Genomic DNA, 20,979 nt, shown 5'->3' with positions numbered 1-20,979 from the left:
TCTTTGCTACTTGTTTACACAGCCTTGAAATGGACTTATTTATCTGCGCTTGACATCACTGGTGTTCATTAGTATCCTATTCATCTATTTTATGGTATTCACAACTGTTTCAAATTCCATCCTTTTCTCCTGCTGTCTTGGATATTTGTGACCAACCAAGCGCTCGGCCATTAGCTGCAAACTATGGTAACTTTTGCCACTCTCAATTGCTATATGGTTTCTGGTTCCCTTAGTCCGGCCGGGTCGAGAACAGTTTGCTTCGTGAATAGGAAACCAGTATTGGATTGACAGTTAATATAGACCCAAATCGAAGCAAACATGGTCAACAAGGCGAATGAAACACAAGGCGCTACGCTTGAAAACATAGCTCGGTGGGTGACCTTTTGGTTAATCAGTACTCTATGTATCTATGTGTCTTGAGAATTCTCCAAGCTACCGAAAAGACAGACAAGAAGACATGGACACTGAGAATACCAGCCACCCGACATTTGCGAGCCTCCCGCTGCAAAGCCAGAAAAATGCTGATGGAGTTGCCCACGCCGACATGGGGCGTTGCATACAGACGGGTTCTTTTTTTCTGTTTTTTTTTTTCTTCTTTTTCTTTTTCGTTTCTTTCTTTTTTTTTCTTTCTTGTTGTCTTTTTTTCTTCTTTTTCTCTTTTTCTTTCCCCCCCTCTTTCATTTTCTCTTTCGTGTTTATTCAAACAGTCTGCTTAATCTCTACCGCCTTGGGAATAGCAGTGTCCTTGTCGGCCAGCTCGAAATCTGTCTCGCTCTGATAGCTCGTCGGGGAGTCCACCTTGTCGCTCTCCTCGACGTGGGTGTTGTTGAGCGTCTCGTGGAACGCCTGTCGCTTCGCCCTGAGGTATTTGCGGTCGACGTACAAGACGGCGGCGACCATGAGTATGCAGAACAGCCAGATGCCGGTTGAAGATCCCCAACCGTGCACGTCTATTGTGTGTGTGGTTTTTTTTTTTAAAAAAAAAAAAAAAAAAAGAATTAGGGGTTAGATGACTGAAAACCGTGCTTTTGTTTTTCTTTTGTTGTTGCCTAGAAACGACAAGAAGGGGGAAAGGAAGAGGGAGAGGGGGTGGTGGGGGAAGGGGGCATAGCTTACAGTAAGGAGCTTTCGATGCGGGCCACATCAACGCCTGTGCCCAGGATAGGATGGCAAGGTTGAGTGCCACGGTCGCGCCGATGATGAAGGTGACGGAGTCCGGGTCGTGTGGGAGACTGTTGGCAAGAGTGACCACGCCAGTGATTAGTATATAATAGAGAACAGTATAGAAGATTAGGGCGAACCGTTGATGGAATAAACTCACAGATCCGACAGCCATGCCATAACAATTAAACTGACACCAATGGTCATGTAGAGCATGAAGTAGCTAGCGTAGGCACCACCAATAGGCGTTCTGTCCGGGTGGGCCGTCCACACCGTCATGTATATGGTGGCGAACAGGCCGATGATGGCCTGAGCCATGAAGATTGTCCAGCGCGACTGGAAAAGGTCAGAGAGGTTGGTCAAAATCAGCACTATTACCGCGTTGAGGAATGGGACCTTTGTCAGCATTATAAAACTCAAAAATATTCCATCCATCCAGGGGAGAGGGGGTTCCATCTTACGAGAAACGATAGAGACTCCACCACCGCCGATAGGAATACCGTTCACCTGGGTCACGTTCCACCTCGGGGTGCCATCGGCGTTCTTGAGCGACTTGAGGAAGATGCCAAAGTAGAACATGCCGTAGTTGGCCATGTTTGCGCCCATGGATAGCGGCACGAGGACGTAGAAGATGGGCGAGGCCAGCGACCGCTTGACCGTCTTGAGCGTGATCTTTACGGGCTCCTGCTTGCCGTGGCGGTGGAGACGCTTCATGGCCAGCTTTGCGTCGTTCTTCTTGAACCAAAAGGCCCAGGGGTTGGGCTTGTGCGGCAGGCCGGGGACCATGAAGAATCCAACAAAGCCGACGACGAGAGTCATGAGGCACTCCACTGTGTTTTGCTTACTGTTAGCTTTGGGGTATTCGGGTGAAAATAAAGAGACAGAGAAAGCAACGTTGGAGGGGGGTGGGGGTACTCAACCGATATATAACCACCTCCAGGCCGCCAGGCCACCTTTACCATCCATGGTGTGGACGACAGAGATCGCCAGGGCACCCGACATCATGGAACCAACCGCCTGGGAACACTGGTAGATGCCCATACGTTTCGCAATCTCACTTGGAGTATACCAATAGACTGGAGGAAAACAAAACAGAAAAAGAGTCTTTAGCAAAATGTAACCGAATAAAACAGTAAAACAAAGCCAGATCACTCCGCTTTATTTTATATCGTCCTCAACAGGTAGGCAACTCTAAGGAGGTTTTGACTTACTCATCATGGTCATCATTCCCGGCCAAGCGCTGCTCTCACACATTCCGAGAAAGAAACGCAGCGCATAGACCTCGCGCGCGTTCTTGGTCACGGCGAACAGACCCGTCAGGATGCCCCAGGATATCTCGAGACCCGGAAGCCACCAGTTGGGTGGGATGTATGTCAAGGCGATCTGAGAGGGAATAACCATGACAAGGTTGCCCAGTAGGAAGAACGTGGTGAAGCTTCGGGGGTACGTTGACCTCTCGGGTTAATGAAATGGCTCACAAACCAGCTAGTAAGACCTTATTTTCAGGAGGGGGCGACTTGAAGGAAATATAAAAAGTGCTTGCTCACTAGTTCAACTCATCGCCATAGAGCTGGAGATCTTCCTTCATCCCCGATACGTAGGCATTATTGATACTGCTCTGGTCCAGATCTTGAAGGTTTTGGTTATTTGTCAGTAACAGGAGGTCGATACCAGGTGACTGACGACGGTGCAGACGACCACAGTAGTCTCACTCACATTTCATGACTGTAGAAAAAAAAATGTGTTTGAATGTCAGCAAACCAAACTTTCTTTTGTCCAAGGACTACTAGAAAAAAAGAAAAAAAGAAAAAAAAGAATTTTTTATATATATACGTACTCTGCGATATGCATCCAAAGGTCATCAGGAAGATGTCGAGCTTCCGCACGTAGGCGCGCTCTTCTGGTGTCCGCTCATGGCGCTTTGCAAACGCTAACTTGTCGAAAAGACCCATCTTTTTACACCATGGACAGCTTGGGAAAGCTGTATTTGCTAATTATCGATGTGTGTAAATAGAAGCAACTAGGCTCGACATGGAAGTGGTGAGGAAAAGAAGGACCAACGAAATGAATGAGGCCAGGAAGGGGAAGAAGGAACAAATATATAATCTGATCATCAGATAAACAAGGATGCATAAAAAGTGAAGAGGATACTTTCCGTCAGTCAGTTAAGTCAAAAATACCCACGGTTTTCATGCTGCATTGAGATCTACCGTTAAACGCCCCCACTTCATCATTATGGTTCTCACATCTTCAATGAGATCTTTGCGCTTAGGTTATTGAGAGGTTTTTTTTTTTCTTCCGGGGGGGCACTGACTCGGCACCGGCCGAACACACATCCAGGGGCATCTTGGGCTGCATTCCCAATGGTTACTACTTATTAACAGGCGCTCAAGTGAGGTGGTGTTTGCTGCATGAACAATATTCCTGCCATGGTTCCCACTTTTGCTTGCCAAGGAACCGAAAGCTTATAAGAAGGTTTGAGCTGGAGATGGGAAACTTTTTTTTAAATGAAGTTGGTGAACGTATTCTCTTGTCCTTGGTTCTAAGCCCTATACCCGAGAGAAGCATAAGTTGCATAAGTTGCAAGACTCTGTGATAATATGCCATCCAAGATGCATGCTGAGCTCAGCCCTGTCAGATCGTCACAGCCATACTAGAACCTAGAACTAGTAGACCAAAGGACAGGCAGAAGAACAAACAGCTTAAATTCGAATGGCACGCATCGGACGAAAGGAACGGTTCCAACGTTATGTCGAAGCTGCTGCCATTGTTAGGCGCCCGCCGTGGTGAGCGCTGCTCCAGGTGTTCGACCGCCGTCATTAAACGCCTTGACCGAGTCCGATCCCCGCCGTCTCTTGTCAGGAATGCAACAAGATGACAATTTATTTTAATTTCTTTTTTAAAGCCACTGCCCAGCAGGGGTTAATCACACCCCATCACCAGTGCCTGACGCATATCAGATACTCATTCATGGCAATCAACAAATTCCATACCTCTTTCCTCTTCTTCTCTTCTTGCAGCGCGATTCTCTCGAGCGCGCAGTGCCCATTGAAGTACTTGCAGAACACTGGCCAAGCGTCTGCAACCCTGTTGCGGAACTCATCGTCGTCCTCAGGGTGACTCTTGTGTGGTGTGCTCTTTCCCCTGCTGCTGTGGTGATGACCAGTGCTGCCGCCACCACCTCCACTGGGGACCTCGAGCGTGGCTGCAATATTGCCATTACTGTCAGCAGATGTGGTCTTTTCTCGTAGCCTCCGCTCGATGGCACTCAGATACAGAGACTCTTTGCCAGTTGCAGTCCGGGCATCGAGGATAATATGGGGCTGTAAGTGCATGAGGTGCGGCGCGGTATTGGCACTCGGATTCTGCGTTTGCTCAGGCTGTGGGCGCCGCGCATGGGCGCTGGCTTTTTCGGCGAGCTCACGCGCCTGCCGGTCCGCCAGCCTTCCGAGACGTGCTTTTTCCGCTGCCTGCTGCGCTGCCGTTGGTGGGGGCTTCGGGGGCTTTTCTAAAGAGGTAGAGCCCGATGCTCCCAATGGTGACTGTACGGAGCTTGGAGATGCAACAGATATGTCGGACTGCTGTGAGGCTGCCGTAGTTGTTCTGGAAAGTAATGTACTGATGCTGCCAACCTCATCTTCGGCTCCGTCTTCGGTTCCATCGGCAACAGACGCCGTCGATGTTTTGCGGATTTTTTCCTTTTCCGCTTTGTCTTTATCATTCTCGACTGACACTGAGGTAGCAGCAGCAGCCGCCGCTGTTTGGCTCGACTTGGCCTTGGTTAACTCCTCAGCCTCGAGGGCGTGCTCGACCTCGTAGATGATCTCTGGCCAGACTACAACGTAGGCAAAGGTGCAGAGCTGCGTGACCCAGCCGCCGCGCATTAGCCAGGCCAAAATTCGCATGTATTCTGCACGGATCGTCTTATTTGGGCAGAAGAACTTGTACGGGCGCGGCGCAGCCGACAGGTCAGTCAATATATTTGGCAGCGGCGGGCAGTGCGGAAAGGCGCGGCTGAAGTCCAAGCTGGCGCCGGGAAGCTTGGAAAGATCGCAGTTGGGAGAGAGGATGTAAACGTCTCGCGCATGCAGTGGCGGGATAGCAATGGCGCGGCGCCAGAAGATAAAATGATGAGCAAAACGGCGGACCTGGGCCAGGTTCAGCACCTTGGACTGATTGGCGACTTGGTGGAAACTACAAGTTGCGACAGTCAACACGATTAGTAAGTGCAAAGAATGCGTCTGCACACCGCTGGAAGGGCTTAACTGTAGCAATATTTAATATCTTGGTGCGGGAGAACTTACGATAGCGTCGGCTTGGAGTGTCTCATGTACTCTATCATGGCCAAGGTCGACTCATCCGGATCAGATTGTAACTCGGAGACAATCTTCTTTTCATCATCCATGAGCAGCAAGGCAAAGTCTTTGTCAAGAAAGCCAAGATCTGCACCATCAACATCTTCGCGCACAAACGAGTTTGCCGTCGTCAACCAGATGCCTGTGGCATCCGGATCACCTTGCTGGGGAAGATCTGCAATGTGGAAGGGCATGGGAATCTGGACCGAATGTGTCACCATCCCGTCGTGCGTCTCGAGCTGTAAGACTGCAATTTTGTTTTGGCTTATATTATCATAGACATCTTGCATGGAAGCAGCCAGTGACGAAGTACGCAGGATCTCGTCCCATAAGGAAGACATCTTGCGCCTTTCTTCCCGAGCCTTGTCTTTCAGCGCAAGAATCTTTTTGGACTCCTTCCAGACGAAGTCGTTGCGTTGTTGACAGTAATTATATGCCTTGTTCACCTTTCGGATTATGTGTGTATGCATGGTTTCTATGAGCTCGTTCACCTCGCTCTTCTTGGGGTTGAGAAAGAAGACTAGGTTGAACATGGTCATTGAGCTGACCTTGTCATCCTGCTGCTCCTCCTCTTCCTTGTCACCATTTTGAGCCGTGTCCAAACCGCTGCCGTCCTGGGCATGTGGCGAGAGCCTGGTCGTATCTATTGCAGACCTGATATGGTCCGGATCAAGTGGAGGGAGCTCATTGCCATCCTCGTCAGTGGCGGATACCATGATGCCTCCTGCCGAGATGATACTGCCCTTCCTCTTGGGCTCCTGGTCCTTCTTCTTTTTCTTCTTTTTCCAGATGCCATTTTCAGGCACGTGAATCGGATACGAGACACAGTATATCGGGTCCAAAGATATCTGAAAGAGCCTTTTGTGGTAAGCCCTGCTGGGAGTCAAGATGCTCTCAAGGTCCTTGGTCGGAAATCCAGCGACATGCTCCCATGGTACAATCTGGGTACCGGTCTCGGTGATGATGTGCTCGTCCTGGTTCCTGGACATGTACTGTTGGCCCGATGATGATGCTCCCGTCTCCAGCCCGGAGGGCTCGGGGGCCTCCCTATCGGTCAGGTCGCCGCCTTCATCATAATCGTAGCCCCAGCCATGCGAATGCTCCGTGTGTTCCACTGGATCGCCTTCAGCCGCCTCGGTGTGCTCGCAGCGAGGCGACGTATGCACGTGTGGCGGATAGTGGAAGACTATCTTGGAACCGTCTCGTGTTCGGTTGATGACAAGAGCGACGCCGAGGAAGTTGGAGGGGCTGGGAAGAACTGGCAGGGACATGGCGTCCTAGGAAACTACGGGACTAGCTAAGGTAGGTAGTGCCTGTCTGTCCCGATGCCATGTGTTTGGGTTCGTGCTGATCCAGTGCGGTGAAGAATTAATACCGTAATTCCCTATCCGACTGGCCAGTCCCGCTTACCAGGCAAGCAAGCGGATCCCAACAAAAAAAGAAATTACTATTGCAGACGAAAGATGGGTCTTGGCATGCATCGAGGCACGCCTAGGCCTGTAAAAGATCAAAACCTGCGTCAAGTTCCATCCAGTTCAGTTCAAGGGTCTACAGGCAGTAACAAAATCAGATGGGTCTTTTGTTTGATCCATTATCTGTCGAGCCGCATGGGCAAGTGAACGTACCGTAGGTAGGTAGGTAGGTAAGGTGATAGGTGCCTGCCCGGATTAAGGTTGGTAAGAATAGCAAAAGTACTCCGGTACTCACGCCATCGATATGTGGCCTTGCGTGCATTTGCACCTCAAGTGCTGGCTGCGCTTTGGGAAGTTGCGACGATTGAACGTGCAGCTTAGTTGGTTCTGGTGCTTCACCGCCTGAAATTGATGTATGCGTTTTGGGCAAGCACATGCAAAAGTCAAGCTCAGCTCAGCCATGTCCGAAAACCCCCCCTTGCATTTCGTAGAGCTCACCCCTGTTCGAGGGCCTCCACCCAGTGGACTGCGTCATTACTACTGCGGGGTTTGGAACTCCCGAGTCTTGGCTTAGCGGAAATCACCGTCTAGAATAATTAAGGGGTCGCCACCAGAGGGAGAGAGAAAAAAAAAAAAAAAAAGGTAAAGACAGCAGAAAGAATGACACAGGAAGCAAAGAATTCAGGCTCAGATCCAGGACTAAGGCTAGGTAGTAGCTGCCAGTTATGTGTTCTTTGCAAAGTGGCCTACCAAATATATCCGGCAGTACGAAAGCATGTACAAACCCTTGTTGCATGTGCAAACTGACACTTGCAGAGACCGTTGGAGCTAGCGTCCTGCGACTTCCTTCGATGTTGAAGAGTTCGGTGTGTGCTGGCAAGGTTGCCGACAGCATAAAACATAGAGTATGTACACAGGTAGGTACCTAGTGCTAGGTAAGGTGCCTCCTTAAGGCGTCATCTGTGCAGCCTTCAATTTAGATGACAGCGCTGCGTTGTACAAGATCGGTGGGATTTTTAGTGGCCTGGGTAGGCAACTGTCCTCGTGATCAGCGTCTCGCTGGCTTCCGATTCATCCTACTGTACTATGGATAGATCTAGCAACCGTCAGTATAAGAAGACGATGAAGCACAGATAATTAAATGCTGTGTGTGCAATTGAGCTACTGCCTTATCGGACGGAGTGGAATCTGGTTGCGCTTTCACGTGTTATTTCGATCCGCTCCCTTCCATTCCTGTCCATTCATGAATCCATGCCCGGATGAATGCTTGTCTTTCGCCCACCAACCCGATCCAATCAAGACCCTGTCTCAACTGTTCCCGCCCATAAACGTCAAGTCTCCCAACATTCATCGAGCCTGGGCAAAGACGCCACGTTACGAACCCCATTTTACCCTAATACTACGACTTCTACCTACTAATACCTACTTCAGCGAGTTGGAAAGAAGGACGGAAAACAAAACTTGGCGTGAAAAATAAAAGACGGGGCCGAGCTGGAATTCAGCAGAGTTGCGTTATCGAGCTACGATAGACAGACAGACAAGACAGTCTTACCACAGCTTCCCCACGTCCACCTCTCACATACCCACTCAAACCCTTCCTTCTCCGCTATCGAACTCTATCCTCGCCGCCGTTGCGGCTTTCTTCTACCTCTGCTGATCATGGCAAAGTCGGCCATTGTCGAGGCTAACGGCCACCACACGACCACGGCCAACAATCAATGCAACAACAATGCCACCCCCAAAGACCCCGCCATTGGCCCAGCCCAGCCAGAGAACCACAAAGTCCTCTTTCTCAACCTACGATACCGCGGCGATGATACCGAAACCAGCAATGCCTCGGCCACCGCCCTGATCCATAAGCTTCGCCCGGATTGGGGTTCTGATATTGACTTTCGCCGCTTTACAGACGGCATCACCAACACCCTGCTGCAGGCCCGTCCACGTCACGCCGAGCCTCTCCCCGGCGAGTCCCAAGACGACGCCCGCGATCGTGAGGCCATCCTGTTGCGCGCCTATGGCAACGGCACCGATCTCATCATCGACCGCAACCGTGAGGCGCAGAACCACGAGCTGCTGTCAAGGCACCGCCTTGCCCCAGAGCTACTGGCACTTTTCGAAAACGGCATGCTATATCGATTCATCCGGGGGCGCGTGACGGCGCCCCAGGATCTACGACGCCCAGAGATATACAGGGCCGTAGCCCGCCGTCTCGCACAGTGGCACAGCACCATACCTTGCTTACCCATGCCTAAGAAGCAGCAGCAAGCTCAAAATATCACCAACGGCAGCCAAAGCCGCATTGACGAGATGGTCCCCGGAAAGTTGCAGCCCAACATATGGACCGTCATGCAAAAATGGATCCTGGCCCTACCGACCGAGACAAACGCCCAGCGCGAACGCCAGGCCAGCTTACAAAAGGAGCTTGACAGGGTAGTGGCCGAGTTTGCCCAGCGTCCGGGTTTGGGCCACGACGGCTTGGTCTTTGCGCACTGCGACCTACTCTCGGGTAATGTCATAGTCCTACCAAAGCCTGCCGTGGCCGCAAAGAGCCCTGCTACCGCTACCTCCACCGATGTTTCGGTAACCTTCATCGACTACGAATATGCAACCCCTTCTCCAGCCGCCTTTGATCTAGCCAACCACTTTGCAGAGTGGGGCGGTTTTGACTGCGACTTCTCGGTGCTGCCAACCAGGGCCCAGCGTCGCGAATTCATACGCGAGTACATCCGGGTTTATTTTGGTAACGGTGGCAGTGACGAAGATGATCACGAAGAAGACGTCGAGGACCTTTTTGCCGAAGTAGATGTTTACCGTGGCCTGCCGGGCTTCTATTGGGGCATTTGGGCGCTCATCCAGGCGACCATTTCCACTATCGACTTTGACTACGCTTCATATGCTGAGACGAGGCTGGGCGAGTACTGGGCTTGGAGAGCAGAGCAGGACGGATCGCGCGCCAGAGAGGGTAGGGAGATGCCCTTGCGCGAAAGGCGATGGGCACAGGAGGAGTGATTTCCAGCCTTCTCGGTCTGATCAGTATTCCCATCTTTTCGTGTTTCAAGCGGCTTCATTTTACGACTCCAGCTTTTATTCAGGAAAACCTTGGCCAGCACAAGCAGCATTTTAGACCATACTCTTTTTTTTTAATGAGGATCGGCCGGGAAGATGCTACAACGGCTTGAATATATTTGCTTGGTTTTTCCTCTTTCCAGGGGAGCGGCGCAGGTGGAGTTTTTTTTTTTTTTTTTTTTTTTTTTTTTTGGTCAACCCAATGCTCATTCCTTGGCGGGATCCGATTCATCATCAGAGCATTATCGAGACGGATTGGGGAATGTGGCCGGTACTGGCATATAAGGGGCAGTTATCGAAGACTAAAGGCGAACGTATGATTCCTTTTTATCACTTTTTTCATAAATTTCTTTTCTGCTTTTATGATGCGCAATGACATTCAACATGCGTTTGTTGGTACCTAGGTACCTAGTTACCTGACGATAGCGGAAGTTTCTTTTATATGGCCTTCTATAAATCATTAATTTTCTCAATTTAAAAAGAACACAAAAACCACTGTTTCCTTTCACCATTTCCCCCTTTTTGATGTTTCTTGGTCAATGTGATATCTTGACTTCTCGCTTAGCCCCACGGCTTTCTTCACATGCCATGCCAGAAAATAAGTCGGAATAGAATATCCATCCGATTGGAGTAAAACCAGAGTAAAGGGAAGGTAAATGCGCCGGGCGCCCGCTAGCTATAGTCCTATTATAAACCATCTAGTTACGTACCTAAGTAGGCAAGTAGCCAAAAAGAAAAAGAAGAAAAAAAGACACATGAGAGGCCGGGTGCGCCGTTTCAAAGGCCAAGCCGAGCGAGCTTTCGACCCCATGCCTCGGTAGGTCAACACGATCAAACTTGGTTACAACATGAGCCGGGCTGGCCGGTTTCCAGCGCATCCGATGTATTTTTTAAGAGCAAAAAAAGAAAAGGAAAAAGACCCCCGGCCGATTCAAGGCTGACATTTGATCCTTGGAAACCGACCATACGTATTTCACGAGGCATCTCACGCACGGTCGGGGCAAAATTCGGGTAGTAATATTGTATTTCAGGCACACAGCTCCTAAAATAGCTGTGTTCTGCTATATCTACCTAAGAGTGAGCCTTGATATATAGGTATGTATCAGGAGAATGCAAAAATGTGTGAATTCTCGGAATCGAGTCTCGGTCCCTCGTACTCCACGGATATCTTGTAATTAGAAGTGTATAACATAAAAAATTCCACCCAACCAAGTCTGCCCAAATAATGTGCAGTATGATGAAACCCAGATGTGAATAAACAAGTACTAAAAGGGGCACACCCCCAATCTTGACATGCTTTACCAGACGCCACGCCCTAAATCACTGTGTACGGTAAAGCAAAAAGAAAAAAGGAAAAAAATCCCGAAAGCCACCAATCAGATGACCAAACGGACTCCCACCCGTTATGAATCAACCTCCATCCTCTCGGCAATTGTCCCTGCAGCATCTTGTCTAGGCTCGGGCTTCTCAGGAACCCGGCCACCACCAGCTTGCCCTAAGCCATCTCCCCTATTATCGGACTTCGACTCCTCCCTGCCTGTTCCCGTTGGTGGCATAGTGGTGGCCGAACTCGGTGCTGTCGATGGTCCGGAATCTTTCCTTATCAGGGTACCTGGTGCATTTTGTTGTTGCTGCTGCTGGGTCGCCGTCGCACTGCCGACGCTACTCGCACTCGCACTGCCGCTACCGCTCCCAACCGTGCCCGCGCTCTTGGGTGTTGTAGCAGGCACGATGACGTTGAGAACGCAGTCGTCCAGGTGCTCATAAAACTCCTGTGCTGTGGCAAAGTGACTCTGGCAGATTGAGCACCTCGCCCCCGTCGCTGCCACGTCCCTCGTCACACTGACGACGAGCTTCCTGCTGTTAGGTGGTGTCTGCTCCACATTGTGCACGGCCGTGAGGTGCCGCTTGAAGACGTCGGCCCGGTTGAAGGCCTTTTCGTATGCCGTTCCCGCACCCGCGCAAAACGGGCACACCATCGTGCCCTTGTAGTGCGTAAGCGCGTGCCGGTTCTTATCGTATTTACGTGCAAAGCCCTTGGTGTGATACTCGCACGATTCAATGGGGCATTTTTCCGGTCGCTCCTCCATGTGTGTGAGCATATGTGCGGCCAAATCTTTGAAAACTCGTCGGCACTCCGGGTGGGGACAACGATTCCGGTTGGTCGCCTGCGGGCCCCCTTGCGGATCGTCTGTAAGCCTGGTGGTCGGCAACGTATGGTGGTTATACATGGAGACAGGGCTTGGACCGGGGCTGTTGGTTTGGAAGATGATCCCCCCCGGGTTGTTCGGGGGTATTTCCAATGCTGGTGTCATCATCATGGCTGGACGGCTCTGGTGATGGGCCGGCGCTATGCGAGATCCCGGAGACTGTGCTGGACGCGGTATCTGTGGGGGTGGAGGGGGGTGTAATGCAGACGACATAGTTGCAGGCCCCATGGACAGGATGGGCCCTTGTGCCGAGACCGAGGCTGATGCTGGAGCTTGAGCTTGAGCTGGAGCTGGAGCAAGCCTAGGCACCTCAGGAGCTGGTGAGCGGCGGTTAGTCGAGCCAGGGGAGCTAAACTCGGCTGTAGGAGGCTTGTAGTCAACTTCTTCCTCGCCGTCCGATGAGTCCATTGGATCCTGTACATCAACCGATTGGCGGACCTCACGCATCCAGTCCTTCAGGATGGCCATGGTGGGCCAGTCTCCACTTGCCTTGCCTCCACGATGGGGGTTGAAATGTGCCCTGCGCAGATGAGCTGCGGCGTTGTAGTACGCGCCATACCTTTTCTGGGTAACACAAGCCTTGCACTTTGATAGGGGAACGACGGGTTGGGGTGATATCATAGTGTTGTTGTTTATGGGTTCAGTACAAACCCATCTCTTGACCAGGGCGGCATGCTTGGCATCGGTATGGCGTCGAAGTTCGTGCTCACCCCTGAAGCCTTCGGGGTACTCGTTGCACTTGGAGCAATATACTCTCCGCAGCGGCGGTCGCTGATAAGATGGTTTCATTCGAGTCGCCGGAATCGGAGAGGTCAAACCTCTGCCAGTACCACTGCTGCTCGTTCGTGAGAAGGTGGGACTGCTTGGCCCGATTGTATGCCGTCTGACATAGCCTGATTCTCCCTCTCGAGGTGATGACATGATACCCCCGCCCGTCGATGGCCCCCTGGGTCCAAATGCTTCTCGTGAATCCTTGTCAGGGAACATTGAGGCACTTGGCGTCCACGCCTCGCCAAACGATCTCATCTGCAGCGGTTGGGGCCGCTGCTCTTCCCCTGTCTGCATCACGGGGGCAAGCGCGGCAAAATTTCCCGTCCGGCTGGGTGTCCTCTGCCGCACAAAACCGTGATACGAAGCACCCTCGTGCTCGCTGCTCCCCAAAAGGATCAAAAAGTCTCTCGTGGACTGCATCCCACGTTCTGCCCATGTGTTGCGCTGTATGATCAGGTTGACGGTATTGAAGATATCGTGGTCCTCTTCGGCCAACTCGATTGTGCCGGCGGCCATGTCATCCAGAACCATGGACGTCGAATGTGTGAACATCGTCACCAATGCCTTATATACGCCATGCATTGAAGCCGACCCTGGCGTGGCGCCAGGACCCGCACCCTGTGGTAGGTTGGGCAGTTGCCTAGCAAATGCGTTGGTCGTATCCAGCAAAATCGTCCTTACCATGCTTAGTATGCACAAGGAGAAAAACACGGCGAGCCAGCTCTTGTGGTCTGGTACTCGTTTTCGCATCAACGCGTCTTCGAATGCCTGTAAAGACTGTGAAAGGCAGCTGAGTACTAATCTGTAACGTCCATAGTAATCGATGTCATCGAATGCCGGCTGTGACAGAGGACTTATGACTTCGGCGTGTATGGATGGCTCTGCTTGCTGAAGGTCGTACAGCAGAACCTCGCGGAGGAGCAGCTTTGCGCGGTATAATACAGGGAACTCTAGTGCCTCGGCGTCTCTCGAGTCCGATATCAGCCCGCTCATCTTCAAGAGCTGCCAGAAGTTGTAAGCAGTCCCACTCATGTTCCAGCTCCCAGCTAGCACAGTCAGTATCGGCGGTGCCCTTTCGACAGATTCTCTTATAAAAGTAGCCGTATGAGGGCTCGGGGTCATCATGCTGGCGAGGTCTTCTGTCCACCAGAAACCGTCCTCAAAGTCAAGGTTGGACCTCACCATCCTATCGATATCTGGTGGTATTGCATAGGTTCGCTCTAGGAATTCATTCATGTTCCTCCTCGGCGCGAGCGGCGACGCCATGGGTGTGTGCATTTGTCTAGGAGAAAGCGATGCTGTCCGGGTAGTAAGCATAAAGAATGTTAGAATTTCCACCCGACAGCCTCAGCTTTATATGAGCTGGAATGAAGCATACTTACGGGGAAGCAAGATTTCGGCTAATAATGACAACGGTCCTCTGAGACAACCAAGAGCCTTCCAGAAGTCTTTATCGCCAGGACTCGCATGATCTGGACATGAAGTGCAAGGATTATGTGCGTCGCACTTGGGAAAGGGAAACATGTTAGCTGAAATGAACAGGTCTGTTTTCGAGGCAAAGGCAGGAGAAGCTAGTGACAACAATAGTCTCTAACCTAGTCGGGGAAAAAAAAAAAACTTACTGCTATCTGCAGAGCCCTACAGCGCAAACAGGGGTCTACTTCGCGGTTCAATCTCAACTCCTCTATGGACTCTAACCGTGATGGCCCAACGCGACTTCTCTTGAGCGGAGGAAGAAGAGGGTCAACCTCGGCCTCGTCCGACGGTCTGGTATGGCCAAAATACTCAGGGGCAGCTGAAAAATGCCGCATGGGTTCTCTGTGGTCCCTCGAAGCAGTGCTTCTCGAATCGGCACCGATGGGTGCCAGCTGTAACGCAGTTGCACTTGCTGAAGGTGGCAAGTAGGCGGGCGAAACTTGCTTGGGCGGAAACCCTTGGAAAGATAGCGATGGTCGTTGGTGGGAGGGGTCGGAAAATAATGATAGGTTTTCGCCAACAGACAGGGCCGAGTCTCTTTTGACCGGAGGAATATGTTCTTTAGCGTGTTGGTCTCGGTCGTCCTGGGCTGGGAAGCCGTATATGTAATGCAAACACCGCTCATTGGGACACTTGTAGGAGTGCCGTGATCCGTCCCCTGTGCTGTGGCTCGAGGCCATGCTGTCCCTCAACCTCCAGAGCCGGGCTATTGGGTCATAATACGACAGGTTCTTGTCTAGCCAGGCCGAGTAACCCTCAGGAGCATCGGTCTGCAGAGTACGCTTCAGCGTCTCGACAAAATTAGGGTCCTGAATGTCCAAGCCTGTGGTTCAATTGTTCGTGAGTACGGTTAGATGCACCGAGGCTACTACGATGATAGGTTCCTGTACAAATCCAGACTTACCTTGGTCTATACATGCACTTTCAAGACATTCGCATTGATATTGCAGGACCCTAGCCTCCTCAATCTCGGACAAAGTCGGAACCCCCCCGGTGAGATCTGTCAAAGACCGTATCAGTACGAGTGCAACACCAGAATCTGGGTACAAATGTGACGAAGAATGACGGGGAGGGGCATGTCGGAAAGTGACACGAAATAGACGCAGGTATGCGGGATGCATTATGACCCGTAACGTCAGTAGAGGGAATGAGGCTACATACTATGCTCTTCAGCGTACGAGAGAAGTGCGCGGCGCTTGTGGCGCAACATTTGAAGCTCAAGGCGAATGTTGAGGCCATATTTTCTGGGAAGCAAGGCGGCAAGCTTGGCTTGTATTTCGAGTTGCTGCTCGAGAAGAGCACGGATCGTGGGCTCTACCGACGGGTCATAGGTGGAAGACCCAGCAGAATTATTGTAATCCAAGCCGGTCGGCCCCGTCGACATGCCCACGGCCTCCATGGCCGGTCGGGCTAGAGGGCGTCAGGGACGGGGACCTGGAACTGCCGTGCCGCAAGATCGTCGGTCAGGCGAATCCTGATTCGGCTGTCGATCCCGTCGTCCGTTTTTTTATTTTTATTTTTTATTCCTCACACCCTTCCCCTCTCTCCGTTTTATCTGTTTTTCTTCTGGTCTTTTCTTGGCCTGCAGCAATGAGCTTGACTGCCGAACTTGCAGTCAACCGTCTTGTCTGATCTCTTGGTGTTTGTTGTTTGACGTGACTTGTTGAGTTTTGTTGGTCTGTAAATTCAAGCTCAGATTGAGCCTGTCAATTGCGAACTTGTTTACCTTCTCCCACTAATTTCTCCCTCTCAGTCTGTTTGGTACCTTTTCCTAGCTTTTATTTCTTCGGCTGAATGAACTGGTCAAAATTTGGTGTTTCTCAACAGGTCTCTTGGTATCCCTATTTGCTCGACTGCATGCGTGCTTCTTTTGCACTTGCTAAATTTCACTCTCCACACCAATCTCTTCTATACCCGTCCCAAGGTTCGGCGTAGACAGTGAAGAGTGTGCCAGGGTGAAGTAGTCGGCTGCCGCCTGCCAACCGCCGATACTGGGGTTTCTGCTTCCATACATCAACAAACCATACGGCGGTGCGTTATTCATTGCAGAGGCGGTGGGCCGTGATATGTAAGAAAGACCAGACTAGTGAGGTAACGGTCTGGTCCGGCTCTCGCGTGGTTGGAACGGTAAACTGGTTCCGCCGTAGGATCAGCACTTTGTCGCTGATTCCAGTCACCAGCAGGCAGTCATGCTCATGGTCCGAGTCGAACGAGACAGTAGTTGCTGCAGTAGCAGTGGGGGAAGAAAATAAGGCTCTTGTGCTGGGGCTTCTCTTGTGACGCCGTTGCGCACTTTACTGGGCCCGGGGCATGAGGAACCTGTACGGAAGCTGAATCCCCAGAAAAATAAAATATGGCAGAAAATAATAAAAAAGGAACAAAAACTTCTGGAACACCAGAAGAGGAGGGAACCAAAACAAAAAAAAACAAAAGAAAAAAGAAGTTGCAAGCAAGTCATCAACCTGGTAGATTACCTATTGAAATCTTCCCTCGGTTCACTGCCCTGCCAGGCACAAAAGAATTTAATTCCCCGTCAACCAACTTTCCAGGGCCCAAGCAATGGAGCTGCTCCAAAAAAAATAATGGTTCAGTCATTGTTAACAGAAAACATCGCCTAATACCTGGAAGAGCGTACTACCTAAATTTTGGGGGCGGGTGTCGGAAAGTATTGGGGGAACCACGCATTTGATTCAGCGCCGAACAAGGGCCGCGCCGGGGCAAGGTCGAGATTGGGGAAGTGGGGAAGCTTGCTTCCATTCAGTGGGCATGGCGTGGAGATTACTGCTTTCAACCCACGCACAAAGCAATACCACCCAAGCAAGCAGGCAAGAAGAAGAAGGTGGGACCCCGAACCACAGCCGCCGGGAGGAAGGTTCAAGGTTAGCCGGGGTCTGCTTCTTTGCCTTCTGAGGCTTTCGTTGTGCGTGCTTGGTTGGGTTTCGCCTGCCTCCACACATGAATGCTACCACGATGTGCGCGGGTAGCTGAGAGCCAGGTCGTTGCCAGGTGAGGTGAGGTGCGCCTCAGGGTGCATCGTGCATTTAGACACTGCCAATTCCAGACCAGTAGTAATCCAAAGACCCATATGAAAGATGCTGCACGCGAGGTACGATCTATTAGTTCTGGTCTAGCAAGTCTGTTTACCTACCTACTTATGATAGGCACGAAGTTCTAGGCTAGCTGAGGTGCTCGATGCGAGCGAGGCCAGCAAGGGTGCCTTACTGGAGACTAAGGTATTGACATTGAATTTCTACAGTACTTGGAATTTTGTCCAACCGCCAATAATCAATCTTACCTAACACATGAGCTATTGGAGGAACCTTCATCCTTACAATTCCTGACAAGCGAGCACATCAGAAAATAGTCGCGTTTCTTCTCTAACTCCTGTGTTTGTTCTCAAGTGAGGTGAATACCTTACTTTTAGCTAGCTACCTATTAATTGTGAGTTAACCCCACATGCCGCAATCCCCTTCTTGCAACGACAACCTGGCGGTTCTTTGAGGGGTTTATGGAAATGAGCGTTTCGAGCTGACGGCATAGAGAGCCGAAAATACCTGAGGGTGGTGGCATGATGCTATAGCCATGTGGAACGACCATCATCAAGGTTTCCGGGCGAGACAATCGGTGCTGCAAAGAGCAAGAAACGGTACGGTGCAGTAACCTTTCGCGAGCCTAGAGTACAACCTAGCCCCCAGTCGATCAACCGGTTACTATGAATTAATCAACTCCATGATCACCTACGTAGGTACCTAAGTACCTGTCTAGGTTCCATGCTTGCCATGGTACCACGTCAATCAGCCTTGACCACCCACCACCTGGATCGACCTGAAAGCGTCGGGTAAAAGCAAGCGGGCGGCACGCGGACCCCAATTCGTCCCAAGCAAAAAAAGAAAAAGAAAAAGCAATACCATGGATCCAAGAGTCGACGACCTCCACTGTCTATCGTCTATCATTTACCGCCCGCCCCGTCCTTTCCGCCCGCGTCTCCCATGGAATCCCTGTCAATTCACGTCAATCCATGCCGAGGTCTGTGCCGTCTCGACCGTTGACCGTTGGACGACACACTGCATGCACTGCACTGCACTGCGTTGCTGTACCCGCACCGCACCGCACCCGCAACCATGGCGGCTGCGTTACGCCCATTCCAAACTCATCCCAAAAAAAAAAAAAAAAAAAAAAAAAAAAAAAAAAAAAAAAAAAAAAAAAAAAAAAAAGACCAGCTCCGAGAGAGGCAGCCCCTAGGTACATGCGGGCAACCACACCGTCAGCTGATTCACTTTACCTGATTTTTGGTGATAATAATTTGAATTATCTGGGTTTTATTCCTCAACTAAAGAACTTTTGGCACTCTTTGTAAATTCTTTGGGGTCAATGATTCCTATCAAGCAACCCTCTCGACCATCTTTTTCCCCGATGCAACCCTACCCCTCCCTTCCAACCCAACGTGCCCACTGACTACGTCCGGTGATTACAGTTTTCTACCGCGAGCTGCTACCCGCTTTGTCAGTAGTACTTTATCTACGTACACTGCAGAGTCTCGAAAAACTTAGCGTTCTCTACAGGGTACTTGTGGCTGTTGTGATGGCCTTACAAGGGATGGCATGCAAAATGTTGGTCGCGCTTATTCTTGTCCACCCCTCTACGAAGTACTCGGTAGATAATCTCTTCCTTATCTCTTCCCTGCATGCTGCTTTCCACCTATTACGGATTGTACCTTATTCGAGTAGGTGCTTCGTATGTTCCTAACCATGAAATTTAATGCCTCCCTACAGTATTCAAATCATCTGCCTCTCTTGTCTGTGTCGAAATGCAACAGCTGATGGGTTTCCAGGTGACAGACAGGGACGGGCAGGAATGGTTCGCTGGATTGCCCTGCCCTGCCCTGCTCTGCCCTGCCCTGTTCCATGCACGCTCCATCGTCCCAGGTAACCCCAAACTGCCTGGCCTTATGATTCGATGAACACATCCCTGGACAGCCGTTGCCCCCATCGACCAATGATCAGCTCTTCATTAAGTGCGTGCAGGGACTGAGGCCCACGGCAAAAGTCGACGATATCGGATATTATCACCAGATAATCTCAACTTTGAATAGATGAATAAATGGATGGATGGGTGGGTAGACACACGGGCTGTGAATTAATAGGAAGAAAAGGGCCTCTCTTCAGCTTATCTAAGGTACCGTACCTAAGGTAGGTAAGGTATTAATTACAAGGTAGATGCGTAACTCATGTTATGAGTGCTCAAGGCCACTTAGGCGACGTCGCTACTGCTGCTACTGTCGGTTACGCAGTGCTTATCCACACCGGTAATTTTCTTTTCTCATCTGCAGCATCCCAAATAGGATAGGGCGGGGGGAAGAGGATGTTAACATTACCTAACTAGGTAGGTAGGTAGACATTTATGGTCGAGAGGAAATCGTCATGGAGGTAGTTAGCTTCCATGTCAGCTCGCACACCCTTTTTTTCAGCTGCGAACCTTGCTCGCTGCGTCGGGCGCAAGTCGTGGTGCTTGCTTTAGCTGGGTAGGTACAAAGTACCCAGATCCACACGAGCTAAGCATGCATGCCAAATCGCTTAAAAGCAGCCGACGCACAAAAGCTCTGGCCAGGCAAAAAAAAAAAAAAAAAAAAAAAAAAAAAAAAAAAAAAAAAAAAAAAAAAAAAAAAAAAAAAAAAAAAAAAAAAAAAAAAAAAAGAGAAAAGAAAAAGCCCACCACCTTACGACCTGACGCGATTCAGATTTGGTTGCATGAGGGCACATAGGCATGGGAAACCTAGACTCAATATGACCGCTGGACCTGCTCTTAAAATTCTACCCGCACACAGGAAACATATTACTCACTGACGTCGTGAAGTGGAGCGAGGAGACTTTTCTGCTGGGAGCCGAACTGGCTGGCTGCTCGAGGCGATTATACAACGTGGCAATGACGAATAGACGAGAGGTACAGTAGTATTCCAACGAAACGGAACGGATTCCCTGTAGGTACTCGGAAAACAAATAAATACTGACCGGCGCAAGGCATACTCAGACTGAAAGACAGACAAGGCATCGTCGCTGAGCGGGGCAGTATCTACTTCGTAGGTAGGTATGTAGCCAAGGAGCCAGCCACATGAATTACAGTATATGTAACTTTCGGAGAAATCTACGGTGCAAAATACCGGCATACTCCGGTCGACCAACAAACCGCTATACTGGTTGATGAATAACCTACCCAGGTACCTAATTCTTTGGCTTTCACAAGCCCCCCTGTCTTTGTACTGCTTTCGGTATTTTCAAGCTACAAGCTACCATAGCTTGAGTCAAGACATCACAAGGCAAGGCGATGATCGGCCAAAAAATCAAAGGACCGGCCGAGAACACACTCACACGCATACACACATACACACACAGAAAACGCAACACAGACACACACCAAAAAAAAGAGGCGGAAAACCTAACAACCGTGATGTAGTATCAACTGTAACCCCGTGGGGCGCTGATCCCAACCGGCGTCTTGATAGGTGTGTTCCGGTCAAAAAGCAGCGAGAAA

At 50.6% G+C, this 20,979-nt stretch overlaps 5 protein-coding genes across 5 annotated transcripts; 2 read left to right on the top strand and 3 right to left on the bottom strand.

Moving 5' to 3' along the window:
- Positions 1-667: 667 nt before the first annotated feature.
- Positions 668-3,113, bottom strand: PgNI_03173 (uncharacterized protein; the record flags this gene model as incomplete). The annotated part of the gene is made up of 9 exons (XM_031123228.1): positions 668-950; positions 1,117-1,232; positions 1,322-1,532; positions 1,623-1,991; positions 2,121-2,237; positions 2,373-2,596; positions 2,709-2,790; positions 2,878-2,886; positions 2,999-3,113. The coding sequence occupies 9 exons, from the start codon at positions 3,111-3,113 to the stop codon at positions 700-702; spliced, it is 1,494 nt and encodes a 497-aa protein (XP_030983860.1). The 3' UTR covers positions 668-699.
- A 984-nt stretch (positions 3,114-4,097) lies between these two features.
- PgNI_03172 (uncharacterized protein) lies at positions 4,098-6,787 on the bottom strand (the record flags this gene model as incomplete). The annotated part of the gene is made up of 2 exons (XM_031123227.1): positions 4,098-5,355; positions 5,466-6,787. 2 exons carry the CDS (start codon positions 6,785-6,787, stop codon positions 4,098-4,100), a joined length of 2,580 nt encoding a protein of 859 aa, XP_030983859.1.
- A 1,800-nt stretch (positions 6,788-8,587) lies between these two features.
- PgNI_03171 (uncharacterized protein) lies at positions 8,588-9,937 on the top strand (the record flags this gene model as incomplete). The annotated part of the gene is made up of 1 exon (XM_031123226.1): positions 8,588-9,937. The coding sequence occupies one exon, from the start codon at positions 8,588-8,590 to the stop codon at positions 9,935-9,937; it is 1,350 nt and encodes a 449-aa protein (XP_030983862.1).
- Positions 9,938-11,033: 1,096 nt separating this feature from the next.
- Positions 11,034-16,861, bottom strand: PgNI_03170 (uncharacterized protein). The gene is made up of 5 exons (XM_031123225.1): positions 15,613-16,861; positions 15,356-15,451; positions 14,598-15,274; positions 14,358-14,481; positions 11,034-14,273 (listed from the first exon to the last, which is right to left on the bottom strand). The coding sequence occupies exons 1-5, from the start codon at positions 15,848-15,850 to the stop codon at positions 11,398-11,400; spliced, it is 4,011 nt and encodes a 1,336-aa protein (XP_030983861.1). The 5' UTR covers positions 15,851-16,861; the 3' UTR covers positions 11,034-11,397.
- A 284-nt stretch (positions 16,862-17,145) lies between these two features.
- PgNI_03169 (uncharacterized protein) lies at positions 17,146-17,682 on the top strand. The gene is made up of 3 exons (XM_031123224.1): positions 17,146-17,423; positions 17,513-17,557; positions 17,613-17,682. Exon 1 carries the CDS (start codon positions 17,218-17,220, stop codon positions 17,359-17,361), a length of 144 nt encoding a protein of 47 aa, XP_030985135.1. The 5' UTR covers positions 17,146-17,217; the 3' UTR covers positions 17,362-17,423; positions 17,513-17,557; positions 17,613-17,682.
- The last annotated feature ends 3,297 nt before the right edge of the window (positions 17,683-20,979 follow it).

Source organism: Pyricularia grisea (genome assembly GCF_004355905.1).
Source record: "Pyricularia grisea strain NI907 chromosome Unknown Pyricularia_grisea_NI907_Scaffold_2, whole genome shotgun sequence".
NCBI lineage: Eukaryota > Fungi > Ascomycota > Sordariomycetes > Magnaporthales > Pyriculariaceae > Pyricularia > Pyricularia grisea.
This window is presented reverse-complemented; position numbering and strand designations above follow the sequence as displayed.

Bases quoted from the DNA above. Each gene is read 5' to 3' on its own strand.
- PgNI_03170 (XM_031123225.1), bottom strand. From the start codon at position 15,850: ATGGAGGCCGTGGGCATGTCGACGGGGCCGACCGGCTTGGATTACAAT. The intron at 15,452-15,612 runs GTATGTAGCCTC...GGTCTTTGACAG, and splicing joins CTCGTACGCTGAAGAGCATA to ATCTCACCGGGGGGGTTCCG. The intron at 15,275-15,355 runs GTAAGTCTGGAT...ATTGAACCACAG, and splicing joins AAGTGCATGTATAGACCAAG to GCTTGGACATTCAGGACCCT.
- PgNI_03169 (XM_031123224.1), top strand. From the start codon at position 17,218: ATGGCGTGGAGATTACTGCTTTCAACCCACGCACAAAGCAATACCACC.